A 17,217-nucleotide genomic window follows, 5' to 3' on the forward strand; every position below is an offset into this window, starting at 1 on the left:
TTTGAATTTCAGATAAATAATGAATTACCTTTTAGTATAAGTATGTCCTGAATATTTCATGGGACTTACCTATACTTAAACATAATTTAGCAAAATAAATAAAAAATGATTTTTATGCAGACATGACCCATGCGGTGTTTGAACATCCTTATTGTAAAAAATGATTTGTGTATCTCAAATTCAAATCTCAGTTTGCTGTGTATTTCTTGTAATCTTGTTGTTGTTAAATCTGGCGAGCTTGATCCTTGAGGTCTCTCAGCTCGTGACTGGAAGCCTGGAACCCCCCAGTGCACCCTCCAGACACACTGCACAAAGTACTGCCCAAAGTAAGGCTAGGGTGGAGGCGGGGCCCCAGGACCCCACAGCTGAGCCTGCTGCTAGGCACCCTCGCTGCAGTGCTACCCCCTCCCCAGGGACTGTGGTGAGGCGTCTGTGGACCGGCCCCCTCGTCTTCACAGCAGTCGTGAGAGGCAGTCTTAAGACTTAAGACTTAAGCCTCCTGTACCAGAATGGGGCCCCTGAGTCCAGGGAAGCGAGGTCCTGGTCTGAACCATTTGGTCAAGCTGCCTTGTAGCCTTAGGACAGGGCTGAAATATCGCACTAGGAATGATGGCCATGAGGTGCACCTTTTGAGTGTCTGCTGTATGCCAGACACCAGAGGCCCTTTTGATACTCAGTTAACTGACATTCACCTTCAGGGTCCCAGCTTTTTGTGGCATAATATTTTTTCATTTTTACTTATTTACAAAACAGAGACAGACTCACAGACTTAGAGAACGAACTTACGGTTACCAGTGGGGAAGGGATAGTTGGTGAGTTTGGAATTGACATGTACACACTGCCATATTTAAAATGGATAACCAACAAGGACCTACTATATCACAGGGAACTCTGCTCAATGTTGTGTGGCAGCCTGGATGGGAGGGGAGTCTGGGGGAGAATGGATACATGTATATGTAGGGCTGAGTCGCTTTGCTGTGCCCCTGAAACTATCACATTGTTAACCGGCTATACTCCAATATAAAATAAAAAGATTTTTTAAAAAGGTAATATTTCTTCATTGTTTAAATGGTCATAAACCCCACACCCATGAGCCCTGCCCTTGCCCTTGCCAGGTGCCATGGCAATCGCTCTCCCCACATCACACACTGGGCTTTGGAAGAACACTAGAGGGAGGCATTGCCAACACTTCCCCTTGGATGTTGGGGACCTGGAGACTTGGGGAGGAGATGAAGCTGTCTGAGTCCACCTGACATCTGAGAGCGGTGCTGGGGTTCACACCCAGGCCATCTGGGTCCCCAGCCCAGGCACTGACTGCTCTGGTCTCCTGTCCATAGGGAGCACCTGTGGTGTCACGATGCTACCTCTCAGCACCATCGAGGGCCAGGAAACGGAGGCGGTGCAGACCAAGCCGCCGGAGAAAGGAGGTGAGACACACATGGGGTGGAAAAATGTGCGCAGGTGGCAGTGGAGAGGGTCTCCAGGGTAAGGCTAATGGGGAAGTATTGACCCTGAAGACTGATCCCAACCCCAAATATCTCCCACTGGCTCTTCCTGGGAAAGGAGTGTCCTGAGGGGCTCCCAGGATGGAACCACCAGACATCACCTCATGTCAGTAGGTCCTGTCACTGGCCTGCTCAGACCCTTCAGAGATCTCTTGAGAGCTGAATGAATTTGGGCTCCTTTCTGTGGCCTGGACACCCCTGTTGTCTTACCCCAGCCCCTTCACTCACTGACATTCCCAGTCTGTTCCCTGTGGGTCTTCAGGATGCAATTTAAGGCATGTCTGCAGGTGCTGCTGTGCAACCTCCAGCAAGTGTTCTAACCTCTCTGTGCCTTGGTTTCCTCATCTCTAAAGTGGGATGATGAGAGTAGCCATTTCAGAGAGTTATTATGAAGAACCAAAAAAGATAATACATGTAAAATACTTAAATACATGCCTGGCACAAAGCAAGTACTCCACATATATTAGCTCTTGTCAGTGGCTTCATGATGAAGATTTTATTATTATTGAGTTTCTCAAGCCTCAGAGGGCAAGATGGCCTCATGCCTCTTTCCTCCTCCCTCAGTCCTGCTTTCTGAGAACCCTGATGATCCACCAAAGAAGCCCATCAGAATGAAGGGAACGATGTTATTCAGAGTCCTGCCGTTCTGTCCTGTGGTAAGTCTGCTTGTTTCCTCCCTTTGGCCAGAGGCCCCTGGGTTCTGAGAAGTCAGGTACATCCACCACCATCTCTGCCCAGTAGAGACCCTTGGGTGGCTGGGTGCCCCTTTGTCCATTTCTCATTCCGGATGTGGCCCCATCTTGTGGGGGATAGTTTTCCTTGAAGATGCTGCCCTCTTTCCTGCCTTCTTTTCTTTGCTAATTCCTGCCTCTGCTCCAATGTCACCTCCTCCATGAAGCCTCCCTTGCTCACTTTTTCTCCATTTCTCTCCAACCCCCTTGCCTTGCTGAAGTTTTTTCAGAGTAATTATTGCTACCTGAGAGCACACCTGTATCTGTGTGTTCATCACCTGTGTTCCCTACTAGAGCAGTGCTTGGGGGCAGGAACCTCCTCTGTTCCTCAACGACATACCCCTGTGTGTAGAACAGATGTAACCAGCGTTAGGCACTGTATACACATGGGCTGATTAAGTGAGGGAATGAGTTACGTAAGGGTCTCTCCTGCGTAGGCAGCTGTGGCTTTGTCCACCTGGACACCATTCCTCCTTCTGCTACTAACACCCTTGATTTTTCTTGGGGGACCACCTGTCTCCATGCACTATGGGTGGATCTGATCCCATCCTCAGACCAGCTCCAGGTATGCCCCTGACCAGTCAGAGCCAGCAATGCCAAGGTTCCCTATGATTGGTTCCAGGCTGAGCAGGTGACTCAACCTTAGCCAATGAGGCATCTGCTCTGTCTCTGGAATTCTTAACAGGTGGGAGGGGAGTTTTTGGAGCGGCCCTGATGGGGAACCATGGGGGCCCCGGGGAGAGGTCAGGGGAGGCACAGGGTGAGGTTGCTCGCAAGAACACCTCTCCTATTAGTGCCTGCAGCAGTCCCAGGGAGGACACTCTAGAAATCTTATTAGAAAAAAAATGTAAGAGTCACAGATTTTGCAAAGCAGTACAAAGATCATCCAGATTCACCAATTGTTAACACTTTTTCTATTTCCATGTTTTCTCATATATATATAATATACATATACATTATATATAATATACATGTGTATTCCTCAGTGTGTATGGCCTTAGAAATAGAATATTCTCTTTGGTAAGTGTGAGACTGTTGTAACATTTGGGCTTTTAACTCTTACATGCACTTTCATCTAATCTAATGTCCATATTCCTGGTGTGTTAGTTTAATACCTAATGTCTTTTTGACGTTCTTTTTCCTCTTACACAAGGTCTCGTCTAGGCTTCTTAGTAATGTATCTTTAGTCTCTTTAAGCTGGAAAATCCTCTCAGCCCTTCTTTGCCTCTTACAACACTGATGATTTTGAAGACCAGAGTCACACCCTGCCCCACATTGATGGCTTTTTATTTTGTTGTTTTTGTTGTTGTTTTGACCCATTCCCCCTAATGAGATTCAGGGTAAGCTATGGTGTCTTCAATACCACCTAAGCGATGCCCTGTCCTTCTCAGGACATCACATCTAGATGCACATGAGGTGTTGCATGTGAGAAGGAATTCAGGTATAATTTTCTTGCTCTGCAACACAGTAATCACCAACTAACTGCATGAGGCTACTTCAATGTAAATGAATCAATCTTAAAAAAATTCAAAACACGGTTTCTCAGCCACTCAGGGCAGGTTTAAGTGGCCAGATGTGGCCAGTGCCTACCGCACTGGACAGTGCAGATACAGAATATTTCTATGGTCACAGAAGGGTCTGTCTCAGGACTGGGTTAGATCTCTTAGGTTATCAGAATTATCACAGAGCATAGCCCCCAGAAAGTGAGGTTGTGGGCTTGGTGCTGTGAGACACTGAAGAAGCACTTCAGACAGAGCATCTTATCAATGGCTCTTGGAGACTCCTGGCTCCTTGCACGGTCCTCTAGGCAGTTTGAGTCTCAGGGTGGTCAGTGCCCTGCCCGCAGGACACCCCCCTCTGCCTGGGGCAGATTAACCAGTCGGTTACTGAAAATGTTGGATAAATGCTAACATTTCCTGGGCACTTTCCACCTGTCAGGTATGAAGATGAACACTTTAATGATCTCGTGTAACCTTCACCAGAGTCCAAGAAATAGGAACTAATATGATCCCCAATGTATAGGAGAGAAACCCAAGGCTCATGACAGCTTTTTTAAGGTTGTTATTTCAAATTTTGTACTTAATCAAGACTCAATGGCTGTTTTTATATTACACTCTTTTCATTCTCAGGATCCATATCTTCATAAAGTATTTCTTTTTTAAAAGAAAAACAACAAAGTGTATCTGTTCACATTTCTGCTCAAACTGCCCTTTTGCCAGAGAGCAGCTTGGCTTCATCTACTGCAGGAGCTGGCACAGAAAATTGTCTAGGTCAGGAGTGGGCAGACTCTGGCCATCCAGCCACAGCCTGTAGTGTAAATAAGGGCTCATTAGCACAGCCACGTCCATCCTTAGGTAGGGTCTGGGCTGCTTTCCTGCAAAGTCCAGTAGCTGTGACACAGCCTGTATGGTCCAGATAGGGTAAACTATTCGCCATGACATCCTTGACAACAAAGGTGACTGATCTGGCTTTGAATAGATGCCAGACTGAAGTCAATACGGGTGAAAGTGTGAGAATGTTTAGAAAAAGGAGGGAAACTCTTGAACTACTGTGAGTGTGATACAGTATATAAAAGATATTTTGTGTTTGGGTCCAGTGTACGTGCTACATACATGTCTTTCTAGGTGTGTGCGGCATATATTTCCTCATATTCAAATAAGAAGTTTAGAAACAGTACTTACCCTTATTACCTGCATAACTGATTCTCATTCTGTTAAAACCTGCCCATGGCGACCTCCTTAACTGGTTCCTCTAACGAATGAGGCCCCCGACCCTCCTCCCTAAAACTAAAATTGCAGCCAACACTCAGACACCTGTGCTGGTGTCAGAGACTGTTTTAACCACCTGACTTCTGTTTGGGGCCCGGGATGGGGGAGTGCTTTGCGTGACGCTGAGCCACTCAGCTCTGTTCATTCCTGCGAGTTTGTCCACAGATTCCCTGGACATCTTCGGAGCCAGCGCTACCCGGGCGCCAAGGACAAGCGCTGAGCAAGCCCGCCCGCTCCTGCCCAGCGGCCCAGCCAGAAGCCGGGTCCGGAGGTCAGTCCCGAGGCCGCAGCTCTAAAGGGTTTGCGCCATTCGGGCAGGGGCGCAGCGCGGGCCGGGGTCGGGAGGAGGGGAGAGGGGGCGGCCGGATGGCGCTGCGGGGTCCCTGCGGGGAGGGCGGGGCCGCCTGGCCAGGATGCGCCGGTGCGTTCGGGGCAATAGGGCTCAGGAGCTGCTGCCTAGGAGCCCCTGAGACCCGATGGTGCCCGCGGTGGGGCCCCTTGAGGAACCCGCGTCTCCCCTGAGGGCGGTCGGGATGCTCAGATCCTTTTGAGCCACGGGGCGACTCCAGGTCCGAGGATTTCTCTGGCCACTGGGAGGAGGGAAGAGTGGAGGGGACAGAGGAGGCTGGGGTGTCAGTAGTAGGGGTGGCGGGGACTCCGTCCAGGACAGGTGGAGGAGGAGCCCGGGTCCTGGTCCTGAGGTTTTAGGGGGTAGGACGGGCAGACGGGGGACTCTGTAGTTGGATGGAGGAGGCGGGAGGTATGGGGGTTGGTCTGCACACCTGAGAGGCCAGTTAGGTGTCGGGGTTCGGTTATCTCACTGGCCGAATAAAAATATAGGAACATGACTTTGGGGGGAGCCCATAGAGCAGTTTTAGAGGAGGAGCGGGGAGTCCCTCCGGAAAGGTTTGGGGGTTCACTAAGAACGAATAACAAGGTTTGCAGAGAAGCGCGCTTGGAAAACAGCTTTTGAGCCTCCAGCGCCTCTGTGCGCCTGCGTGCTGCGGGTGGGGGCAGGGAGCCTGTTTGGGGCGCGCATCTTTGAGGGGCAGCCTCGGGAGATGGGCCCTGGGTGTCAGCCAGAGGGAAATTGTGTGGGAGGGTGATGTGTAATTTCAGCTGGTGCATCTGCAGTTGTGTGTGTCCCGAGTGTGTGTGTGTGTGTGTGTGTGTGTGTGTGTGCGCGCGCGTGTGCAGGATTGCCTGTGAACGGGGCGTTCAGGACTGACAAGCAGGTCTGCCTGCTTGAGTAGTGGGGGTCTCAGATTTCCCTGGAGTGTGTCTGCAGATGCCGGCGTGTCGTCATGCCCGGTTTCCTCAGTGCTCATCTGAAAATGCGCGTTTGTGTGTGTGCGTGGCCGGCTGATCCCACTCTATGGCGCACCTTAAATTTGCACGATTGTGTGTGACGGTCTGTGATGGCTCTTAAGCATCTAAAAAAGGCTTCAAAGAAGAGGTTTGACTCTAAGTTACCGGACAGTGTGTTCTGAGTGTGTGGGTGTATTTAATCATATTTAATCCTCCTGTTTAATCATTTATTTTCCTCATTTTCATGGACGGGAAAGCTGACAGCACAAGAGGTTAAAAAACCCCTGAATCGGGGCTTGCCAGGTAAAATACAGGATGCTTACTTCAATTTGAATTTAAGACAAATAATGAATTACCTTTTAGTATAAGTATGTTCCAGATATTTCATGGGACTTGCCTATACTTAAACATAATTTAGAAAACTAAATAAAAAATGACTTTTTATGTAGACATGCCCCAGGCAGTGTTCGGATATGCTATACTAAAAAATGATTTGTGTATCTAAAATTCAAATCTCAGTTTGCTGTGTATTTGTTGTAATGTCTTTTTGTTATATCTGGCAAACTTAATCCTTGAGATCTCTTGACAAGTGACTGGCAGCCTGGAACCCCCCCAGCCCACCCCTTCCAGACACACTGGTCCAAGCCCTGCCCAGGGTAAAGCTGGAGTGGAGGCGGGGTCCCAGGACCCCACAGCTGAGCCTGCTGCTAGGCACCCTTGCTGCAGTGCTGGCCCCTCCCAAAGGGCTGTGGTGAGGTGTCTGTGGACCGGTCCCCTCATCTTTACAGCGGTCCTGAGAGGTAATCACATAAGCATCCTGTACCAGAAGGGGTCCCAAGGCCAGGGAAGCGAGGTCCTGTTCTGAACCATTTGGTCAAGCTGCAATGTAGCTTTAGGACAGCCCTGAAATACAGCACTGGGAATGCTAACCGTGAGCGCACTTATTTAGTGCCTGCCACATGCCAGACACCACAGGCCCTTTTGATATCCAGTTAACTGTTATTCACCTTCAGGGTCCCAGCTTTTTGTGTCAAGATATTTCTCCTTCTTCTTAAAGGGGCATAAACACCAGACCCATGATCCCTGCCGTTGCCCTTGCCAGGTGTCATGCCATATGCTCTCCCCAGATCATGCACTGGGCCTTGGGAGAACACCAGAGGCAGGCATTGCCAACACTTCCCCTTGGATGTTGGGGACCTGGAGACTTGGGGAGGAGATAGAGCTGTCTGAGTCCATCCGACACCTGAGAGCAGTGCTGGGGTTCACACCCGGGCCATCTGGGTGCCCAGCCCAGGCACTGACTGCTCTGGTCTCCTGTCCATAGGGAGCACCTGTGGTGTCACGATGCTACCTCTCAGCACCATCGAGGGCCAGGAAACAGAGGCGGTGCAGACCAAGCCGCCGGAGAAAGGAGGTGAGACACACGTGGGGTGGAAAACTGTGGACAGGTGGGAGTGGGGAGGGCCCCCCGGGGAGACCTGATGAGGAAGGGTTGACCCTGAAGACTGATCCCAACCCCAAATATCTCCCACTGGTTCTTCCTGGGAAGGGAGGGCCCTGAGGGGCATCCAGGATGGAACATCCCCGACATCCCCTCGTGTCAGTGGGTCTTGTCTCTCCCCTGTTCAGAGCCTGCAGGGGTGTCTCTTGGGTCTCCTGGGAGCTGGAATCAATCTGGGCTCCTTTCTGTGATCTGGTCACCTGCCTGGACTGGCCCTGCATCCAGTTGCCAGGTCTAGGGGCTATGAGGTCATTTGTTTGGGATATGATGGAGGCCTGACCCAAGGATTTAGCTGAGGGGATGGGCAAGAGTGGGGTAGGTTGTGGACCCTGCTGGTGGCTTGGTCTCATGAGTGAGGGATTCTGGGTCTGTTGTGATGCTTCCTTTCTGAAACATCTTACTTTGCAATAATTTTATATTCACAAGAAGTTGCCATAATAATACATAGAAGTTCCATGGACACTTCATCCCATTTCCCCCAGTATCTTTATTTTATATGATGATGCTACAACATCAAAACTAGCCCATGGATATTCGCACAATCCATGTGTGTTTTTACTTGTGTTTCATCACATCTATAGCTGTGTGTAACCATCATACAAAACAAGATACAGGCCACTTTTTTAGCTACCTCCTCCCTTACCAGAGGTAGCTACTTTCCAGCTTCTTGTCCAATCTTCCAGAATGTTCTATGCTCACTCATACAGACAAGGATGTGTATCTGTTACTATGTATTTATGTCTGATGTACTGTGTGTACTCTATATGCCACTGCCGGTTCCTATTTTGTCTTCTTTCATTTAATTCTGATCTGACACTTGGTATCTTCCAGTCACAGTCCCAGTGCTTTCCAAGCACGCAATCACTCATGCTTCACAACTCTGTGAGGTAAGGACAGTGATTGCCCCATTTTGCAGATGGGAAATCTGAGGGGTGACAGGGATGAATGAACAGCTCATGCTGGGATTTGAAGCGTTTGGCCTCGGGGTCTTTGACCTTAAGCTCTGTGTCCCCTGTCCATCTTGGGGACTCTTCCCCACAAGATGACAAGTTTGTGTTCCAGCTGTCTGGCATTCCATGGTCTGTCTGTCCTGTACTGTAGTTTATTTAACCTGGTTCCTGCAGGTGGCCATTCGGGTTATTCCCAGTCTTTGAGGAAGACAATAAATGCAAGTAAAGATAAGATTATAGTTGGGTCATATTGCACACAGGGGAGTACACCCTGGACAATATGTTTAAAAGGGGGAATGGCTGCATCAAAGGAGGATGTGCATTTGTAATTTGGTGAGTTTGACTGAATGGTCCTTGGTAGAGAGGCGGATTTCCATTCCCAGCAGGAGTGTAGGAGTTTCTAAGAAAATATCTGGATTTGTTGGTAGCTTTGAAATATCAGGAGACTTCACTCTAAATCAAGACATCTGTCTTCTGTGGGGAAACTAGACAATTTTCTGGAGAGGCATCCCCACAGGCAGCTGCATATCAGCTGTCCCTTCCTCCTGGACATGGGCTCCCCAGGGTGCCACCGTCTCCAGAGACCCTGTTGTCTTACCCCAGCCCCTTCACTCACTGACATTCCCTCTCTGTTCCCTGTGGGCCTTCGGGATGCAAGTTAATGCATGTCTGCAGGCGCTGCTGTGCAACCTCCAGCAAGTGTCCTAACCTCTGTGCCTTGGTTTCCTCATCTCTAAAGTGGGATGATAGCAGCCATCTCAGAGTTATTGTGAACAATCAATCAAGCTAGGATACTAGCTTAATACTTAAAGATTAGGGTACTTAATACTTCAAAGAGTGCCTGACACATAGCAAGTACTTAACACATGTTAGCTCTTGTTGATGATTTTATGATGAAGATAGTATTATTGAGTTTCTCAAGCCTCAGAGGGCAAAATGGCCTCATGAGTCTTTCCTCCTCTCTCAGCCCTGCTTTCTGAGAACGCTGATGAACCACGAAAGAAGTCCACTGGAATGAAGGGAAGACTGTCATTCAGAGTCCTGCCGATCTGCCCCATGGTAAGCCTGCCTGTTTCCTCCCTTCAATCAGAAGCCCCTGGATTCTGAGAGCTCAGGCACATCTGCCAGCCTCTCTGCCCAGCAGAGACCCTTGGGTGGCTGGGTGCCCCTGTGCCCTCAGGGATGTGGCCCCATCCTCTGGGGGATGGTTTTCCTTGAGGATTGCTGCCTTCTTTCCTGCCTCCTTCTCTTTCCTAATTCCTGCCTCTTCTCCAATGTCACCTCCTCCATGAAGCCTCCCTTGGACACTTCCTCCCCATCTGGATCTAACCCCCTGCCTTGCTGAATTTTTTTCAGAGTAATTATTGCTACCTGAGAGCACACCTTCTGTCTGTGTGTTCATCATCTGTGTTCCCTACTCGAGTAGTTCTGTGGGGGGGGCAGGACCCTGCTCTGTTGTTCAATGACATATCCCTGTGCATGGAACAGATGTAACCAGCGGTAGGCACTGTACACAGGTGAGATGATTAAATGGAGGAATGAGGCAGGCTGCTATGAATTTGTCCACCTGGATACCATTCCTCCTTCTTCTGCTAACACCTTTGATTTTTCTTGGGGGACCACCTGTCTCTATGCACCTTGGATGGATCTGATCCCATCCTCAGACCAGCTCCAGGTATGCCCCTGACCAATCAGAGCCGGCATTGCCAAGGTTCCCCATGATTGGTTCCCGGCAGGGCACGTTGACTCAACCTTGGCCAATAAGGCATGTGCTCTGTCTCTGGGATTCTTAACAGGCAGGAGCGGAGCTTGGAGAGGCCCTGATGGGGAACCAGTGGGGCCACGGGGAGAGGTCAGGGGAGGCACAGGGTCAGGATGCTCGCAAGAACGCCTTTCCTATTAGAGCCTGCATAGTAATGTATCTTTAGTCTCTTTAAGCTGGAAAATCCCCTCAGTCTTTCTTTGCCTCTTATGACCCTGATGAGTCTGAAGATCAGAGTCACACCTCGTACAATGTTGATTGCTTTTTTGGTTCTGTTTTGTTTCATTTCTTTGCTTGTTTGTTTTTTATGCTGTCCCTCTAATGACATTCAGGATAAGCTATGATCTCTGGAATACCACCTAAGTGATGCCCTGTCGTTATCAGAACATCACATCTAGATGCACCCTAGGTCTGTCTGCCATCGTTGGTGATACGAATTTTGCTCCACTCAGCTGAGATGCTTGTCCCTTTTCTCCACTGAATACTTCTGATTTTTGTTTTCCCCATGCAACTAACTAATGAGATATCAGTGGGGCGACACTGTAGATGAACCAAATAATCTAGAAACAGAGAGCATTCTGATTGGTTCATTTCGGGTCCTGTGCTCACCAATGAACAAATCATCAGCTTAGGAGATGAGAACCCTAAATCTCTCAACCTGGGCCACATGCCCATGGGCAGTAGAAGTTCCCTACCTTTCCCCAACCACAAGAACAGAAGTATGGAATGAGGCAGCTATTCTCAACCAAAGGCAGTTTATCCCCCAGGGGACACCTTCAGTGTCTGGAAAATTTTTCTTTGTCACAGCTAAAGGGATGGTGCTGCTGGCACCTGGTGGTAGAGGCCAGAGATGACGCTTAACATCCTGCAATGTACAGGATGCCCCCCCTGACTACAAAGAATGATCTGACCCCAAAATGTCATTACCGTGACACGAATGTTCTCTTCTTTCTTCTCTGCTCTCTTTCCTTCCAGCCAAGTGTTTGCTTCACCTATTACTTGGAACAGGATGACTCTGACTCTGATTCCCAATTTCCTCCTGAGCATTTGAAACCTGACCCAAATTGCACCTTCGTTCCTCTGCCTGTGTTAGAGTTTCATGAAATCAAGGTGTGTGAATGTCCCCTGTGCTGTCTCAGCTTTGTCACTGCTTCCTAATACCTGAGCTCCCTCTGCTTCCTGCTCTTAACTCAGCACCCTGGAATCATGCATGCTGGGCTACTGTGATGTAAAGTCCCCAAATACAGCTGCTTAAATAAACCGAACTTGATGTCTCTCTCATGATTGTGGTCTGTGTGTAAAATTCCCAGGGCTGGGGTGTTACATCCCCGTGGAGTTGGGCAGCCAAGTTCCTTTGACCTTGGTGCTCTGTGCCACGTGGCTGGAGAGGGCTCACCCCCCATATCCCGTCCACATTGTGGCTCAGGGGAAGGGGAGGAGGATGAGGGAAGGGGAAGACACACTTTAGTCCTTCAAAGGGCGACTCCTACAAGATGCCCAGATCACTTTTCCTTAAACCTCATTGGCCAGAACATAGTCACATGACCACATCTAGCTGCAAGAGATGCTGGGAAGTACAGTCCTTAGCTGGGCAATCCTGTGTCACCTACTAGCTTCTATTATTACAGCAAAGGAGAATGGATATTGTATCCACCACTGACCAGGTCTCTTATGTTAATTTAGCCCCGGCACCAGGCTGTGATGAACACATGAGTGAATAAATGTACTCTTCAATTCTGTATCTCTCTCCCATTGACTAGGATCTCCTCCATTTTTACACAAATATTTAGAATGATGAACATTTCTTGAGCACTGACCATGTGGTAAGCACTGAGCTAATGTCTTTACACATTTTGATCCACTTAATTCTGACAACCATATGGCTTGTTCTGTTATTATCCATCTTTCCAAGAGAAGAGAACAGAGAGGCACAGAGAGTTCATGTCACTTGCTTCAGGTCACACAGATCGTAAGTAGCCAACCCAAGATTCAAACCCAGGCAGGCTGGCTCCAGAGTCTCTGCCCTTAACCATCATGGTAATAACCTCACACATGTGGACACTGGGACTTTCCCAGATGGTCACACAACTGTGAGTGGAAGAGCATCTTCCAACATTCATACCTTCCAAGATTCATAGCATCCATTCACTTACCTCTTCACATATTGCATAAATACTTGGAATATGCATGTAACACTTATGTTTAGACACAGTAATGCCACTTAACTACAACTACAGCAAAATCCACATAAATTGTCGATTGAAGTAAAAATACACAATGTGAGAGCTGTGAGTTTCAGTTTATTTGGGGACTTACTGAGAACTATAGCCCAGGAAGCAGCCTGTCAGAGAGCTCTGAGGAACTGCTCCAAAAGGTAGGTAGGAGGTCAGTTTCTGTGTGATTTTGGAGAAGGGGTCCATGCAGTCAAGTACACACCTCATTACAAGGCTACTGTTGGTTGGGATGAATGGACATATCAGTTAATGTATTTAGTGCTTTTCTAAGTATGGGAGAATCAAAGAATCTTGGGTCATATTATTTTCTCCTGAACATATCTAATGTCTGAGGTGTAACCAAACCCAGGTTTGGCCACTTGCCGCTCATAAGCTAATAGTTCAAGAGGCAAGTGTCAATAGAAAGGAAAGGTGCTTTAATCAGGAAAGCCGACAATCTGGGGAGGTGGTGGTCTCATGTCCAGGGACCAACTCCAAAGATTCTGCTCAGCCTTGACAGTTTTTAAAGGGAAAAATGGAGGAATCTCAGTGAATCATCGAGGCAGGAGGTTGGATTCTGCATCATTCTCCATTGCATGCAGAACTGGCTGAGTCTCTCTTCAGATGTTATCTTGCCCACATGATCTGCCAGCAGGAGTGCTTAGGGGCGCTATTGGGGATAGAGAGCCAATCATACTTCTTTTTATCTAGGAAAAGAATCGACATGTTAGACAAGGCATGATGTGCATTCAGGAGAGAATAAGTCAGGAGTTGGTTTCAATTGCTTAGTGATCTCATTCCTCTGATTAGGTTCTTTTAAGGTTAGAGGGGAACAGAAATGTACAAACAGGAAAGGGCCAAAAAAGCTGCATTCAGAGGGACCTTTCTGCCACTTTCCCCAGAGCATAGAGTGCCTCACCCGGGTCTTCACCCTGAATTCCTTTCGGGGTGAACTGTAGGTGGTACGGAGTGGTGGGCAGCATCCTTTAGTTGGCAAACTTCAGGAGCAAAGCCACAAGGGGTCGTGGAGGTGTCTCTGCTGAGGTTTCTGGGCTCCTCCAGGTGCCTGGTGGATGCTGGTCCTCAGCTCACCCAGGCTGGCTTCTCTTGGGGCACCAGGGAGACCTGGCCCTGCTCCAAGTATCTTTCATCCTCCAGCAGGCTTGCCTGGTCATGTTCATCCTCATGGCAGGGGTAAAGACGCAAGAGAGAAACAAATACCAGTTTCGCGAGTACTTTTCAAGCTTCTGCTTGAATCACATTTTGCCAGCATCCCTTTGGCCAAAGCAATTCCATGGCCAAGTGCAAATTCAGAAGAGGAGGGCACTACACACTTAGGGGGCAACAGGTTTGGACATGCGGGAGGGTAAAAAACTGGGGCCATGTTTGCAACTTACCACAATGCAGGATTGTGATCATATCCCCAAGTTGCATCGGCTCCCACCTGTCAGAACACAAGAGGATTCACCAGCCAGGCACCTGGGAGGGAAGCCAGGAATGTGAGAGAGCCTCCACCTGCCAGGTGGCCCTTCTCAAGCGTCAGAAAAGTCTCTGGGAGGATATGTTATCAGTGTGAGGGATGAGGAAAGACTTCCTGTGTATGCCAAGTGTTCAGAGTCATCAGAGCATGCTTCCCAGATAGAAACCCTACAGGTGTCCTGAGTGTGGGAAAGCTTTCCCCGAAGACCCAACTCCTAATAATCACGGGAAATTCCACACGGCAGGGAAGCCGTGTGCATGCACCAAAGGTGGGGTCCTTCGGGCAGGTCTCCTCCCTGACGCACCACCAGAAAATTCATGTTGGAAAAGACTGTAAACTCTCCCAGTGTGAAAGCGCCTTTAGCTGGAATGCATGCAAAACCCCCCAGTGCAGGTAAAATGAGGGAACCTATGTGGGTGGAATTTTCCTTCATTTCTCCTCAGAAGTTTTCTGGTAGAGCAGACGTTCTCATTTGGGGTGATACTCCACTGCCCCCTCCAGGAATTTCCCTGCAAGTTTGGGGATATTTCTGGTTGTCCAAAATTGGTGTTGCTACTAAGCTGTAATCGGTAGAGAGCAAGGATCCTCTAAACATGGTGCAATTCACCAGAAAACCCCCTGCACAGAGAATGTTCCGGCTTCAAATGTCAATGTCAATAGTATCATTACAGAGAATTGCATTTGAGAAGGAATTCAGGTATAATTTTCTTGCTCTCCAACACAGTAATCACTAACCAGCTGCATGAGACTACTTCAGTGTAAACGAATCAATCTTATATAACATTCAAAACAGAGTTTCTCAGCTGCTCCAGGAATGATTCAGTAGCCAAACGTGGCCAGTGGCTACGGCACTGGGCAGTGCAGATACAGAAAATTTCCAAAGTCACAGAATGGTCTGTCTCCGGACTGCTTTAAATCTCGTAGGCTATCAGAATTATCACAAAGTGTAGCCCCCAGAAAGTGAGGATGTGGGCTTGGTACTGTGAGAGACTGAAGAAGCACAGCCAGACAGAGCATCTTATCAATGGCTCTTGGAGACAAGAGTCTCCTTGCACGGTCCTCTGGGCAGTTTGAGTCTCAGGGTGGTCAGTGCCCTGCCCGCAGGACACCCCCCTCTGCCTGGGGCAGATTAACCAGTCGGTTACTGATAATGTTGAATAAATGCTAACATTTCCTGGGCACTTTCCACCTGTCAGGTATGGTGCTGAGCATAGAAAATCTTATGTAACCTTCACCGGAGTCCTATGAAATAGGAACTAATATGATCCCCAATTTGTAGGAGAGAAACCCAAGGCTTATGAGAGGTGTTTTTAAAGCTTGTTATTTCAAATTTTGCACATATATCAAGAATCTATTCTTATTTTTATATTACACTCTTTCAATTCACAGAATTCAAATTTTCATAAAATATATTTTTTAAAGTATATATGTTCGCGTTTCTGTCCAAACAACACTTTTTACAGGAACTTCTTGGCTTTGTCTACTCCAGGGTCTGGCACAAAATATTCTCTAGGTCAGGGATGGGCAGACTCTGGTCATCCAGCCCACAGCCTGTTGTGTAAATAAGGGCTGTTGCCACAAGTACACCCATTCCTTACCTAACGTCTGGGCTGCTTTCATGCAAAGTGGAGTAGCTGCTACACAGACCCGATGGCCCAGAATTCTAAAGTATTTGCCATGACATCCTTGACAAGAAAGGTGACTGACCTTGCTTCGTATAGATGCCAAACTGAAATCAATACGGGTGGAGGTGTGAGAATGGTTAGAAAAAGGAGGGAAAATCGTGAACTATTGGGACTGTGATGCACAGTGTAAAAGGTATTTTGTGTTTGAGTCCAGGGCACAGGCTGCATACATGTGTTCCTCCGTGTGTGGTGTGTGTTTGTTCATATTCGAAGAACAAGTTTAGAAATACTACGTACTCTTATTTCCTGCACAAGTAATTCTCAACCACTAAAACCCTGCCCAGGGCGACGTTCTAAATTGCTTTCCCTAACGAACGAGGACGAAGAGGCCCCCGACCCTCCCCACTATTAACGGAATCGCAGCGAACACGCTGACGCCTGTGCTGGTGTCAGAGACAGTTTTAACCACCTGACTTGTGTTTGCGGGCGGGGGTTGGGGGGTGTGCGTGTCGCTGAGCAGCTCAGCCCTGTTCATTCGCGCGAGTTTGTCCACCGCGTCCCCGGGCATCTCCGGAGCCAGCTCTGCGCGGGCGCCAAGGACAAGCCCTGAGCAAGCCCGCCCGCTCCTGCCCAGCGGCCCAGCCAGAAGCCGGGTCCGGAGGTCAGTCCCGCGGCTGCAGCTCTGAAGGGTCTGCGCCATGCGGCGGGGGCGCAGCGCGGGGCGGGGGGCGGCGGGATGGCGCCGCGGGGTCTCCGCGGGGAGGGCGGCGCTCCCAGGCAGGATGCGCGGGTGAATTCAGGGGAGTGGGGTGCAGGAGCTGCCGCCTAGGAGCCCCTGAGACCCGATGGTGCCCGCGGTGGGGCCCCTTGAGGAACCCGCGTCTCCCCTGAGGGCGGTCGGGATGCTCAGGTCCTCGTGAGCCGCGGGGCGACTCCAGGTCCGAGGATTTCTGTGGCCCCTGGGAGGTGGGAAGAGTGGAGGGGACAGAGGAGTCTGGGGTGTCAGTAGTAGGGGTGGCGGGGACTCCGTCCAGGACAGGTGGAGAAGGAGCCCGGGTCCTGGTGCTGAGGTTTTAGGGGGCAGGACGGGCAGACGGGGGACTCTGTAGTTGGATGGAGGAGGAACAGGTTTGCTCTGCACACCAGAGAGGCCGGTCGGGTATCGGGGGTCAGGTAGCGAACTGGCCAAGTAGAAAATCGGAAAATGATACTGCAGGGAGTCCAGAGGGTAGTTTGAGCGATGAGGAGCGGGGAGCCCCTCCGGTTGTGTTTGGGGGTTCGCTGAGACGCACAAGAGGTTTGCAGATGAGAAGGGCCTTTGGAAAACAGCTTTTGAGCCGCCAGCGCCTCTGTGCGCCTGCGTGCTGCGGGTGG

At 49.3% G+C, this 17,217-nt stretch overlaps 1 protein-coding gene across 1 annotated transcript; it reads left to right on the plus strand.

The window, feature by feature from the left end:
* Nucleotides 1-1,236: 1,236 nt before the first annotated feature.
* Nucleotides 1,237-11,809, plus strand: LOC149744546 (uncharacterized). The gene is made up of 6 exons (XM_089902018.1): nucleotides 1,237-1,427; nucleotides 2,070-2,161; nucleotides 5,170-5,275; nucleotides 7,637-7,726; nucleotides 9,731-9,822; nucleotides 11,501-11,809. The coding sequence occupies exons 1-6, from the start codon at nucleotides 1,358-1,360 to the stop codon at nucleotides 11,681-11,683; spliced, it is 633 nt and encodes a 210-aa protein (XP_089758144.1). The 5' UTR covers nucleotides 1,237-1,357; the 3' UTR covers nucleotides 11,684-11,809.
* The last annotated feature ends 5,408 nt before the right edge of the window (nucleotides 11,810-17,217 follow it).

This window comes from Delphinapterus leucas, chromosome 20 (assembly GCF_059928025.1).
Source record: "Delphinapterus leucas isolate spDelLeu-1000000601 "Yukka" chromosome 20, BTC_Dleu_Yukka2, whole genome shotgun sequence".
In the NCBI taxonomy this organism is placed as follows: domain Eukaryota; kingdom Metazoa; phylum Chordata; class Mammalia; order Artiodactyla; family Monodontidae; genus Delphinapterus; species Delphinapterus leucas.